The 14,496-nt window shown below is 42.2% G+C and overlaps 1 protein-coding gene across 4 annotated transcripts in view; it reads left to right on the top strand.

Annotated features, from left to right (window-relative positions):
• LOC139155266 (protein kinase C and casein kinase substrate in neurons protein 3-like) overlaps positions 1-14,496 on the top strand; it is a 98,706-nt gene that overhangs the window by 72,521 nt on the left and 11,689 nt on the right. For all 4 annotated transcript variants that reach the window (XM_070730382.1, XM_070730380.1, XM_070730384.1 and 1 more), the window contains 2 exons: positions 1,820-1,917; positions 13,413-13,561. In XM_070730382.1, coding sequence (XP_070586483.1) covers positions 1,820-1,917; positions 13,413-13,561 — 247 coding nt within the window. The remainder of the gene's footprint in view (positions 1-1,819; positions 1,918-13,412; positions 13,562-14,496) is intronic.

Genomic DNA, 14,496 nt, shown 5'->3' with positions numbered 1-14,496 from the left:
CTGCAGGTAGTTCTCAACTTACAACTTTAATTGGGAGCAGAACATCCGTCGCTAAGTGAGGCAATCATTCAGTAAAGTTGTGCCCAATTTTATGACCTTTTTTGCAGGGTCATTAAGTGAATCATATGTTTGCTAAGTGAATCCAGCTTCAACCATTGAATTTGTTTGTCGGAAGCTGACTGGGAAAGTTGCAAATGTCAATCGCATGACCCTGGGACACTGCAGCTGTTGCAAATGTATTCATCCACCCTCCATCCATCCATCCATTCATTCATTTGAATTGGAAGGGACCTTGTAGGTCATCTAGTCCAACCCCCCACTCAAGCAGGAGCCCCTATACCATTTCGGACAAATGGCAGCCCACTCTCCCTGTGAAAATCTCATGTGTTGGAGCTCTCGCAACCTCTGCAGGCAAGCTGTCCCATTGGTTGATTGCTCTCACTGTCAGAAAGTTACTCCTTATTTCCAGATTGAATCTCTCCTTGGTCAGTTTCCATCCATTATTCCCCGGACTGGCCTTCTGGTGCTTTGGAAAACAGCCTGACCCCCTCCTCTCTGTGGCAGCCCCTCAAGTATTTGAAGACTGCTATCATGTTTCCCTTGGTCCTTCTCTTCCCAAGACTGGCCATGATCAGTTCCTGCAACTGCTTTTTGTATTTTTTAGTTTCCAGTCCCCTTATCATCCTGTGACCACATATGACAATTGCCGAGTGCCCAACTTTTGATCGGGTCACCATGGGGTGACAATCATAAATGCAAGAAGCAGTTCTAAATCACTTTTCCCAGCACTTTCTTAACTGAACGGTCACTAAACAAGTGATAATAAATCCATTCTCCACGCATACAAGTTGAGAGGAAAATTGCAAAATAATGCTAAATAGTAAAAATTAGTAATATCAGCTTCAACCACAACAACACAAGAGCACATAACAGATTTAAACTTAATATTAACCGCTCCAAACTTGACTGTAAAAAATATGACTTCAGTAACCGAGTTGTCGAAGCGTGGAACTCATTACCGGACTCCATAGTGTCATCCCCAAACCCCCAATACTTTACCCTTAGATTATCTACGGTTGACCTCTCCAGATTCCTAAGAGGTCAGTAAGAGGCGAGTACAAGTGCACCAGAGTGCCTTCTGTCCCCTGTCCTATTGCTCTCCTATATCTCCTATACCTTTCTTCTATTCCTATATCTCTTCTTCTATTCTTTCATTGATATGTTCTATTACTATATCTTCTTTTCTATTATTTCTTAGATATATTTTACTATGAGTATCTCCTCTATAACCTTCATCATGTATTTTACTATGTGTTTATAGATATATACCCACTAAAACCCTCATTGTGTATTGGACAAAATAAATAAATAAAATAATATAATAAATAAAATACTTAAAAAAAACACTGAACAAATTGCTAGCAGGTTTTGATGAACATTTTTCTCAGGGTAAATGTATTCGTTTATTTAGGCTCCCATACATTTTTCAATACTTTTATTAAGAAGGGCAGATTTTATTTTTTCTTCTTTGGACTGGCTATCATCCATCTCTTGAGGTTAAGGCTTTGCTGGGAAACCCACTTCACCTACCTCCAAAATATTATAATGCTTTCCGTGCTGTGGTGATTGGAGACTTCCAGCAGGTGACTGACAGACCCAACTATCCAAAAAAGGTATCAACGTCAACAAAGTTCTGCTATTGCAAAGCTGCCCTTTTGATTCCTAACCACATCCAACTTTTCTTCTTCTTTTTATTCTGAATGGGATGTGGCCCAAATTTAGATTTCACGTTTTCTTCCTCTCCTCTCCTGCTACCCAGGATTGGAGTCCTGACCATGAGCGGCCACAAGTGAAGATCAAGAAAGCTAAAGAACCAGAGAAAGTGACACCTTGCAGCATCTCCCCCTCTCAGCGCTGGTGAGTTGTATGTATCTACACCTTTCTCTTCCTTCTCACCCTCCAAAGCAGTGGTGGGCTCCTATAGGTACGGCCACAAAGACAGTACCAGTAGCAAAAGTTTGGTCCTCCTCCCCCCTTTTTTTCCCCTGAGAGGTGGGATGGGGGGTTTGCTTTAAATTTCTTGGAAATGCCAATGAAAGCAATGAACAATTAAAAAATGAGCATCTATTGGACTTTTGCAAAAGGGCATGGAAAGAGAATTTCTCCTTCCTTCCTTCCTCCCTCCCTCTATTTCTCCTTCCTTCCTTCCTCCCTCCATTTCTCCTTCCTTCCCTCCTTCCTCCATTTTTCCTTCCTTCCCTCCTCTTTCCATTTCTCCTTCCTTCCTTCCTCCTTCCATTTCTCCTTCCTTCCTTCCCTCCTCCCTCCATTTCTCCTTCCTGTCCCTCCATTTCTTCCTTCCTTCCTTCCTCCCTCCCTCCATTTCTCCTTCCTTTCTTCTTTCCTTCCTCCCTCCATTTCTCCTTCCTTTCTTCCTTCCTTCCTCCCTCCATTTCTCCTTCCTTTCTTCCTTCCTTCCTCCCTCCATTTCTCCTTCCTTCCTTCCCTCCTCCCTCCATTTCTCCTTCCTTCCCTCCTCCCTCCATTTCTCCTTCCTTCCTTCCTCCCTCCATTTCTCCTTCCTTCCTTCCTTCCTTCCTTCCTTCTTTCCTTCCAACCTCCGCGGGCCGGTCACAGACAGCGGGCGGGCTGCATCCGGCCCTCGGGCCGCCCTTTGCCCAGGTCTGCGCTAGTATCTCTGAAGAGTTAGTAGATAGCACAATGATGAGCTCTTACGGGTATGGTCAGTTTTTTTCTTTTTTTCCCTTCTGATCTCTGGGTATATTTTTCCTATTGCAGTAAATGAGGCTGAATGTGTATAATTTTAGAAGAGCTGTGCACATGTGTGTGGACATACACTTTATGTAGTAGATAATCAGGGGTGGGCTACTGCCCGGATGGGGGGGGGACACAGTAGGGTAGCAAAAATGGAGCTCCACCCCAGAACACCCAATTTGCACTGAAAGATGTTGAAACAAAATGCATAAGCCACAACCACAGTGTGGTAGTAAAAATTTTGGTAGCCCATCGCTGCTCCAAAGCCAAATCAATGTTGGACAACGTGTAACTTGTACTGTCCATCCTACAAACTCAATAAACCTCATCTTCCCAGGGTAAGACGCAGTTCTGAAGCAGTTCTTTTCAAAGACTGCTAGTTGGTTCAGAATCAGAAAGCAAAGAATATGCCCTCATCACCTCGAGGTTCGACTACTGTAATGCTCTCTACATGGGGCTACCTTTGAAAAGTGTTCGGAAACTTCAGATCGTGCAGAATGCAGCTGCGAGAGCAGTCATGGGCTTACCTAGGTATGCCCGTGTTTCGCCATCACTCCGCAGTCTGCATTGGTTGCCGATCAATTTCCGGTCACAATTCAAAGTGTTGGTTATGACCTTTAAAGCCCTTCATGGCATCAGACCAGAATATCTCCGAGACCGCCTCCTGCCGCATGAATCCCAGCGACCGATTAGGTCCCACAGAGTGGGCCTTCTCCGGGTCCCGTCAACTAAACAATGCCGGTTGGCGGGTCCCAGGGGAAGAGCCTTCTCTGTGGCGGCACCGGCTCTCTGGAACCAACTCCCCCCCGGAGATTAGAACTGCCCCTACTCTTCCTGCCTTCCGAAAACTCCTTAAGACCCACCTTTGCCGTCAGGCATGGAGAAACTAAACATCTCCCCTGGGCACGTTAATTTATACATGGTATGCTTGTGTGTGTGTTTGCTATTACATGGGGTTTTTCTTAAATCGTTAAATATTTTAATTAATTGGATTGTTGTGACTGTTTTTACTTGTTGTGAGCTGCCCCGAGTCTTCGGAGAGGGGCGGCATACAAGTCCAACTAATAATAAATAAATAAATAAATAAATAAATAAATAAATAAAAGGGCACTTTTCCCAGTTGTGTGGGAAGGGCGGGTGGAACAAGAACTAGAATGATTTTGAGAGAGCTTACAAACTGCCCAGGTTTGCAGATATGATTACAAACAAGGTGGTAAAGACTGGAAATAATTATTAAGTGATTGAATATAGTCAAATGGTCTAGTTTAAGTAAGTGTAAATGCCTCAGTGGGGCAGAAAACACTAGGAGATTATTTAAGTTGTTTGTGAGTAACTGAAAAAGGATATAGAAACATAGAAGACTGACGGCAGAAAAAGACCTCATGGTCCATCTAGTCTGCCCTTATACTATTTCCTGTATTTTATCTTACAATGGATATGTGTTTATCCCAGGCATGTTTAAATTCAGTTACTGTGGATTTACCAACCACGTCTGCTGGAAGTTTGTTCCAAGGATCTACTACTCTTTCAGTAAAATAATATTTTCTCACGTTGCTTTTGATCTTTCCCACAACTAACTTCAGATTGTGTCCCCTTGTTCTTGTGTTCACTTGCCGTCAATCTTCTATGTCTCTATGTTTCTATTATAACGCAATACAGTGTTCCCTTGATTTTCACGGGTTTGAACTTCGCGAAACGTCTATAATACGGTTTTTCAAAAATATTAATTAAAAAATACTTCGTGGTTTCCCCCCCTATACCACAGTTTTTCCCGCCCAATGATGTCATATGTCATCACCAAACTTTCATCCACCTTTAATAAATATGTTTTTAAATAAACTTTAATAAATAAACATGGTGAGTAATAATCTAAATGGTTGCTAAGGGAATGGGAAATGGTAATTTAGGGGTTTAAAGTGTTAAGGGAAGGCTTGTGATACTGTTCATAGCCAAAAATAGTGTACAGTGATCCCTCCATTATCGCGAGGGTTCCGTTCCAGGACCCCTCGCGATAATCGATTTTTCGCGATGTAGGGTTCCGGAAGTAAAAACACCATCTGCGCATGCGCGCCCTTTTTTTTCATGGCCACGCATGCGCAGATGGTGGGGTTTGCGTGTGGGCGGCGGGGAAGACCCAGGGAAGGTTCCTTCGGCCGCCCAGCAGCTGATCTTCTGGGTAGCGCAGCAGCAGCAAGGAGCCGAAGATCGGGGTTTCCCAGCCGCCCACGCAAAGGGGAAACCCCGATCTTCAGCTCCTCGCTGCTGCTGCGCTACCGAGCAGATCAGCTGCTGGGCAGCCGAAGGAACCTTCCCTGGGTCTTCCCCGCCGCCTCGGCTCCTCGCTGATGCCCGCCCGCCGTTTGCCGCTCGCCTGTTCACCCCGCCCGCCCGCCGTTTGGCGCTCGCCCGTTCGCCCCGCCCGCCGTTTGCCGCTCGCTCCGTTTGCCCGCCCGCCGTTTGCCGCTCGCCCCGTTCACCCGCCCACCCGCTGTTTGCCGCTTGCCCGTTCACCCACCGCTCGAGAGCAAGAGGAAGGAAGAGAGTGACGTCATCATGGGAAAAATCGTGATATAGCGTTTCGCGAAGATCGAGATCGCGAACATCGAGGGATCACTGTATTTACTTCCGCATCTCTACTTCGTGGAAATCCAACTTTTGCGGGCGGTCTCAGAACGCTTCCCCTGCGAAAATCGAGGGAACCCTGTATATGCAAAGGATCACAAGACAATGGATGAAAAATTGCCAACATTTATTGATTTTATTTTATTTATTTATTTTGTCCAATACATAATACATTGAAGAGAATAGATATGTAATAATATAAATAAAGAAAAGAATAGAAGAAAAGATATAAAAGAATAGGTGAACATATTTGAAAGGAAGAAAAGATAAATGAGATATTGTAAAGCAATAGCACAAATCTATATTATATTTACAGTTGGAATGCCATATATAGATGTAAAAAGGATAGAGTAAGCTAAAAAGAAAAAGTGCAAAAGTGAACTCCCAAACACAGGGGTCAGCACTCCACGGCTCTGGAGCCATATGTCATATGGCTCTTTCATCCCTCTGCTGCAGCTCCCTGTCGCTCAAAACATGCCTCACAACCAGGCAAGGGTTCCTTGTCGCCTGTGCTCCCACTGACCGGAGCTGGCACGCACATATCAGCGCAAGATTCGACTTCTGCGCATGTGCAGGAAGCCAAATCTTGGCGAGGACGCAGGAGATTTCACCAATTTCTAGCATTTTTTTGCTTTGCAGAAGCAAAAAAGTATCAAAAATCAGCAAAATCTCATGGACAAAATCTGACCTGCTGGCGCCCGGACACACCTTGCATCAGGGAAACAGAGCTGTGTGCCCAGCTCCATTTTTCCTTCTGGAACACCGTCTCCCCAGGAACCCAATACTGCTCACAATTGCCAGTGTGTGACCCCCAGTAAGCCAATGATGGATAAGTCCAAGAAAATGAGATTTTTAGCAGAAAATAATCTTTAATTCAACTGTATATGCTAGTTTTCTGGCTGCTTAGGATACAGTCAGGCATGGGAAGAGTTTTGTGGCTCTTAGTGATTTCTTTTCTGTGGAAAATAGGTCCAAATGGTTCTCTAGGGTGTTTAAGGTTGCCGACCCCTGATTTGGAGTGTCAAGTATTCTTCCTGCAAGAAAAAAACTGGAATATTTGAACTTGAAAAGAGGAGGCACGTGCTTGATTAACATGTGACACAGGAAAACCCTAACTCTTAAACATTAGAGTCAGGGGTCATCCAGTGAGACTGAAGAGTTTAGCCTACAGGAAAAAAGCAAGAGCTTCTTTATAGACCATAGAATTAAAATAAACTGCTCAAAAAATAAAGGGAACACTTAAACAACAGGAAAAAAACTCCAAGTAAACCAAACGTCTGTGAAATCAAACTATCCACTTAGGAAGCAATCCATTTAATTTTGTTGTCAGCATTCAACTTTGTAAAGAACAAAGTATTCAAGGAGAATATTTCATGCATTCAGATCTAGGTTGTGTAGTTTGAGTATTCCCTTTATTTTTTTTGAGCACTATATATGGCTACGGAGAGGGGCGGCATACAAATCTAATTAATAATAAATAATAATAAATATCACTGAGATACAGTGACAGCCACATATTTGAATTGTTTTAAAAGTTTTTGGGCCTCTATTGGCTCTGTCAACTACCTTAGCTTGGCAGGGCATCAGAGGAACGATGGGGAGAGGGAGGAACAAGGACTTCAGGGACATCTGGCTGACCACTGAAAAGTTGTGGTGTGATACAAACGGGCAGTCTTAATGTTCTTAGTCATCAAGACCCTTTTCCACTGGAATTCTTGCAACCTCGCAAAGTAAGTGAAGAGTCCGTGACAATAGCAGGAAGCCGGTAATTAAGAAAAAGGGCTATTTGGCTACAGTCTCTTACTTATCTGATTAAGGCACCACACCAACCTATGATTTGCTCAATCATTATCAAATAAGCCACATTTGGCTGGGTTCAAACTCTATGCTGAACCATAAAGCACAGTATACAAAGTAGGATGGTTGGATTCACCCAATATGTCTCTGTGTGGTTTGGGCTTAAGGCAAAGGTTCCCCTGGCACATATTCTAGAGGGCAGTGGTCATCTCCGTTTCTAATCTGGAGAGCCAGCACTGTCTGATGATGATTCCGTGGTCATGTGGTTGGCATAACTAAATATCAAAGATGCAGGGAACACTATTACGTTCCCACCAAAGGTGGTCCCTATTTTGTTACTTGCATTTTTACATGCTTTCGAACTGCTAGGTGGGCAGAAGTTGGGCCAATTAATGGGAGCTCACTCCGTTACGTGGCGGTGGCGCTAACGCTGAACTGAACCTTTCTGATCGACAAGCTTAGTCACTGAGCCACCGCTTAGTAGCTATAAAACTGTTGAATTTCATCAACTTCCCCGTCTCCAAAAAAATTGAGTTAGACCCTTCCTGACTGATAAGTCTATTCCAATGATTTTAAGGGCTTCAAATCCCAGAATCCCCCCAGGCTGTCTGTTGCATCATGAGTAGAAGTGAGAAGGCACCTTCTCACTTGTGAGCAAGGTCAGAGGATGCCTTCCTTGTCATTACCACAGATATTCCATCCTAAAACCTGACATTGAAAGTTTTGGATCTATTGAATTCTCTTCCCTTCTTGAAGGCCATCCCTGATTGGCAGCAAAGCTTGTCTTGTCCTTCGACCTGCTTGGATGCCCAGTTATTTGAGACAGTTCCACTTGTTCCTACATGGGGCATTTTTATTTACAGTGGTGCCTCTACCTAAGAACGCCTCTACTTATGAACTTTTCTAGATAAGAACCGGGTGTTCAGGATTTTTTTGCCTCTTCTCAAGAACCATTTTCCACTTACAAACCCGAGCCTCCAAAACTGTAACCGGAAAGGACAGGGAGAAGTCTCCGTGGGGCCACTCTAGGAATTTCCTGGGAGGAAACAGGGCTGGAAAATGTGGGGAGAAGCCTCTGTGGGGCCTCTCTAGGAATCTCCTGGGAGGAAACAGGGCCTCCTCCCTCCCTGTGGTTTTCCCCAATCACACACATTATTTGCTTTTACATTGATTCCCATGGGAAAAAATGCTTCTTCTTACCAACTTTTCTACTTAAGAACTTGGTCATGGAATGTATTAAGTTTGTAAGTAGAGATATCACTGTATTTCTGAATGCATAAAACTTCAGTTGACTTGAAAGTGAGGCCACCCAGAAAAACATGCCCTTCAAACATAGCGCCACAGCCCTGAATATAAAGTTATTTCTGATTTAACACACGAGGGCTGTGTTAAAGGCCAGTAAGGGCCGTATATAAGTGCACTGATGTGCCTATCGTCCCCTGTCCAATTGTCTTTCCTTATCTCATATATCATATATATTCTCTCCTTATCTATATATATATCATATATATTCTCTCCTTATCTCTTATATCATATATATTCTCTCCCTCCCATCTACTTCTCTTCTTTTTACTTTCTATCGTTATATATATTACTTAATGTCTATTCTCTTCCATATGTATTGTATATTGGACAAAGAATAAATAAAATAAAAATGGGAATGGGAATGGCAGAGGAGATCCATGATCTGATCTGTTGATATTTTTGAGCTACTATTTGATAAAACATTTCTAAGAATTTTTGTTTGATGAGAGGGAACAACCTAAATGTGGCTAACCGGTTTTGTGTACTGTGGTACCCACTCAACTATGGTTTGTTCATCTTAAAAACTATATCCTAACATGATATGTGATGTCAACTGCCTGGGTTGATAACCATGATTGGGGCTTAACTACTTTTGGGGATGTAGCCAACTGTTTTTCAGAAATCATTATTTTAAAATAGTTACTACAATGTATATTCTATATTCCTATTATAAGGTCACATGCATGTTTCTTGTTGTGCTTTTATTATGGTATAATACTCCTCCAAAAGAATACAGAACTCGTAACTATCTGTGCCAACAGCAGCTCCTTAGTGGAGATGTGGATTTATTCAACCTCTGTGCAGCTCATCCTTGTTCAATCAGATATTGAACTTCTGAAATTGCTTTTGGTGGCGGGGTTAAACATTAGTATTTTAGACTTGAATCATCTCTGGTTTTATTCAAAGAAAACTCCCAAATGCCCTTTCAATTATTAAGCAAATTTAAAAATACGTGATAGGATAGGGATGAAATAATTAAAGAGACGTTGCTGGGTTATTATTATAACTTGAGTAATGATAAGAAAACAATACTTCTGGTCGGGATTCAGTTTTATTTGGAAGGTATCTTCCAGGTTGTGGCATTTTATAAAACTTTATTTTAAAAAAACATCTAGGTTGAGCTTAACTGTTTCGTAACACAATCAAATGTTCTGTAGCCATTTTAGAAATTTGTGCTAATTATTTTTCTGCAGTAAGTTATTTTGAACGTTTATGATTTAATAAAAAAAAATAACCTCACTTTCCAAAGAATTGCAACTTTGAGTTTGCTTTCAGGAATATTTGAAGACTAATGTTGCTCCTTTACTTTATAGGGAGCAATATTGAATTTGTAAAGCAGCCCAGCAATTATAGACCTGAAATATGTTCTCTCTGCTTAACCATGTCAACAGCACTTGCAAAGTATGGCTATTCCTTGAGTCACAATCATAATGAAGCCCTGCAATTATGATCATAAATTGTGACAATCGGAAAGTGAGTCATGACCAAACCTGATTTTACAACATTTTTATGGTGGTCATTAAGTGAGCATTGAAGTCATTAAGTGAATCCATTGTTTACCATGGGCCAATTTTTGCCCGAAACAAAAAATAAACTCTGGTTCTCAGCAAAATGACCGTAAATTTATTTATTTATTTATTTATTTATTTATTTATTTATTTATTTATTTTATTTGACTTGTATGCCGCCCAATCCTGAAGGTCTTAGGGCGGCTTACAACAATGTAAATTACAAATGACAATAAAAAGTCAAGAAAAAAACAAACTAAATTCTAAAAGCCTAATTAAAACTCAAAAAACAATTCAGCAGCATGCGTACTAGCCATTCATACCGATTCATACACATGGACAAGCTAGTGCAGTGTTTCCCAACCTTGGCAACTTGGAGATATTTGGACTTCAACTCCCAGAATCCCCCAGCCAGCGAATGCTGGGAGTTGAAGTCCAAATATCTCCAAGTTGCCAAGGTTGGGAAACACTGAGCTAGTGGTTGACTTAGGGCCCCCTGCTGGCGTAGCCAGGTCTTCGTGGCCTTACAAAAAGCCAGCAGGGTGGGAGCTGTACGGACCTGGGGGGGGGAGTTGATTCTATAGTGCTGGGGCAGCAACAGAGAAGGCCCTCCCCCACGGTCCCGCCAACCTGCATTGTTTAGCTGATGGGACCTGGAGATGCCAACTTTGCGTGCTCTAATTGGTCTCCTGGAGGTATGTGGCAGGAGACAGTCCCGTAAATAAATCATGGTTGGATCGCAGACTGCCATAAATGTGGGTGAGTTGGCAACCATGTGACTGTTACTGGTGGGGAGGGAACAAACATCCGAACTTTGGAACTGGGTCATAAACAGGTTTTGGAAGAGATTGCCTGAACTTTGAACTTTGAATTAATCAAACAGTAGTAAATCCAAGATTACCAGTAGTAAACCAAAGCTACCAGGAAGCTTGATGGAATAAAATGTTGACTTGTTAAATTAAAAAAATAATTAAATAAAATAAAATAAATAAATAATTTATTTAATAAAATTTAATAAAATTAAACTTGTTCTCAATTTATACTAAGACAGGAACCATTTTTCCCCCCGGGAAAAAGCACTTCCCTTCTTAGCAGGATTACCAGACCCAAATAGTTTTGGAACATAAAATGAGAGATTACAAACCCAATAGTGTAATTTAAAAAAATAATAATAAGACAACAAAGGAAAGATTTGCTAGGATAGTTTCACTGCAAGCAATTTGTAAATGAATATTTAATCACCCAGGTCAAAAGTCTTAGTTTTAATAAACGTTGGTCCAATTGCTATGATTTAACCTTATATAAAACTACAGACAGTTCTATGAAGCTGAGATCTTGTAATTCATAAGTAACCCAAGCAAACAAAGAGACAGAGGTACAGAATTAGACTGTAGATACAATTACCCTTCTAAAAAAATGATATATCACTCAAAAGACTTAACTAAGAAGTCTGTCACAATTTTACTCACTTTCTGGTTTTTCTAGGCCCAGTGACATTAAATCTGTTCTCACGGACCTGGTAATCCATGTCTCTTGTAGACCAACAAGCCAAGACTTCTTGAAACAAACAAATTATAAGTAGTTCTTAACTTACAATCAGTTGTTTAGTCCTGTTCAAAGTTACAACAGAACTGGAAAAAAGTGCTTTACAAGAAATTCTCCCAGAGACAATCATTATAGAATCTTTGTGATCAGGTAATTAAAACTAGGGTGTTTGGCAACTGGCATGTATTTATGGTGGTTGCAGCATCTCAAGGTCAGTGTGAATATAATTTACAACTTTCTTAGCCAATTTCTGACAAGCAAAGTAAATGGAGGAAGTCAAATTTGCTTAAGGATCACATCATTACTACCTGCAACACTCACTTAATAGTGTAAAGATTGCAACAGAGATTGCAAAACTGGGCATGATTCATTTAATATCCACCTTGCTTTGCAGTGGAAATTCTGATCCCAATTGTGGTCCATAAATCAAGGACTATCTAGAATCTCTTCCTGAAATCTCATCTTGGAAAGACAGTCCCTGTATTTATGGAGACCTTAAGAAAGTTCGGCTAGCTAGCAGGTTTCAGAATCCCTTTAACTACTGGTATTTATAGATTTTCAATCCTTTGTTATTTTCTACATTTATGATTATCACTCACATGATAGTCTAGAGCAGTGTTTCCCAACCTTGGCAACTTGAAGATATCTGGACTTCGACTCCCAGAATTCCCCAGCCAGCATTCGCTGGGTGGGGAATTCTGGGAGTTGAAGTCCAAATATCTTCAAGCTGCCAAGGTTGGAAAGCACTGGTCTAGAGCAGTGGTCCCCAACGTTTTTTCCACTAGGGACCAGTTTCAGCAAGACAATTTTTCTATGGCCCAGTGGGAGCGGAAAGGGGTGTGGTTGGGGGCGGGATTAAGCATGGGGGTGCTGGTCCTCCCCACCCCTCTTTACCGCCATCGCTCTATGGCTGGCAGAACCTGCCTCCCAAGCCCTCTTGCCCAGCGGGAGCTAAAAGCTGGAGAGAGGGGGTCAGGCTGGCCCTCCTGCCTCCCCCCAGCCAAAAACGCAAAAGCGCCCCGCAGCAGAAGCCAAAAGAGGCTTGAGCCTCTCGGTCCTTCCCGCCCCTCTGTCCCATCCATCGTCCTGTGGCCGGCAGAACCTGCCTCCCGAGGCCTCTTGCCCGGCGGGAGGCGAAGCGCTGGAGGGAGGGGGTGGCGGCATGAGGGCCGGCAGCTGCTGACTCCACGGACCGGTGCAACATGCCCCGCGTCCCGGTACTGGTCCGCGGCCCGGTGGTTGGGGACCCCTGGTCTAGAGGACAGAAGGGAAAGGGGGAACATGATCGAAACATTTAAATATGTTAAAGGGTTAAATAAGGTTCAGGAGGGAAGTGTTTTTAATAGGAAAGTGAACACAAGAACAAGGGGACACAATCTGAAGTTAGTTGGGGAAAAGATCAAAAGCAACATGAAAAAATATGACTTTACTGAAAGAGTAGTAGATGCTTGGAACCAAACTTCCAGCAGACGTGGTTGGTAAATCCACAGTAACTGAATTTAAACATGCCTGGGATAAACATATATCCATCCTAAGATAAAATACAGGAAATAGTATAACATGGACCATGAGGTTTTTTTCTGCCGTTAATATTCTATGATAAAGCAAAGAAATGACCAGATGCTAACTTTGATGATCCAAAGAAATCCTATATATATATCTCCATTTGGCCATTAATTTCACTTGGTGTCAGATCTTCTTCATAGTTCACACGAAGCTGTAATATAATAACACATAATTTGTGGCTTACCATGTACATCGCCTTAACCTGTTGTAGAATATGCAGAAAGATCAGGGTAGGTATAATAAGCAAAGGTTGAACAAGGTCACTTATAGTCACATTCTCCCTCCTTTCTACAGTCCCAAGCCACCACCAGCACCAGTACCAGCACCAGCACCTGCACCAGCACCTGCACCTGCACCTACACCTACACCAATACCAGGTCAGCGGGTTCGTGCCGTGTACGATTATATTGGCCAGGAAGCAGATGAGCTAAGTTTCAAGGCAGGTGAGTATTATCTTTATAATCCTTCCACACAGCATCATTCTTCAAAGTCTCATCTCCAGAGACTGGCTGGTATTAAATTTTATTTATCTATCTATCTGTCTATCTATCTATCTATCTATCTATCTATCTATCTATCTATCTCTATCTATCTATCTCTCTCTCTCTCTCTCTCTCTCTCTCTCTCTCTCTATCTATCTATCTCTATCTATCTATCTATCTATCTATCTATCTTTATCTATCTCTCTCTATCTATCTATCTATCTATCTATCTCTATCTATCTCTATCTATCTATCTATCTCTATTTATCTATCTCTATCTATCTCTATCTATCTCTACCTACCTACCTACCTACTTACTTACTTATTTATTCCAATACATATTGAAGAGAATAGACATGGTGCATTATATATAAAGAAAAGATATAAAAATAGAGGAGAAGATATATGAAAGGAAGAAAAGATATATGAGGGTATAGGATAAGGAGAGACAATTGGACTCCAACCTCCTAAAATGTATTCTGATTTCCCTTCTCTTGTCATTCACATTATTCCATTCTCTTCATGTCCTCGTACATATGACCTATCCCGAAAATAATGCCAACCCTATTTATTTAATGCATGCGCCTAATATAAGCCCTCCCCAAATGTCAGACTTAGTGAACGGAGGTGGGGGTGGCCACCGTAGGCGGATGCAAGCGCACATGAGCTGATGGTGTCTGGCAGCAGCCACAGTCCGCGCAACACAGGTGAGTACCTGTGAAAGTAGAGGCAGAGGTGCAGAGGGGAGGCAGGTAATCCGGACGTGCTGATTGAACTGTGGGAAAGCCAAGGCCATGGGCTGGAACCAGCAGCCATGGGATGCAGCAGTCAGAGGCAGAAGCATGGGATAGATGATGATCCAGATGCACGGCACAGGCCGCGGGAAAGCAGAGTGG

Source organism: Erythrolamprus reginae, unplaced genomic scaffold (genome assembly GCF_031021105.1).
Source record: "Erythrolamprus reginae isolate rEryReg1 unplaced genomic scaffold, rEryReg1.hap1 H_1, whole genome shotgun sequence".
NCBI lineage: Eukaryota > Metazoa > Chordata > Lepidosauria > Squamata > Dipsadidae > Erythrolamprus > Erythrolamprus reginae.
This window is presented reverse-complemented; position numbering and strand designations above follow the sequence as displayed.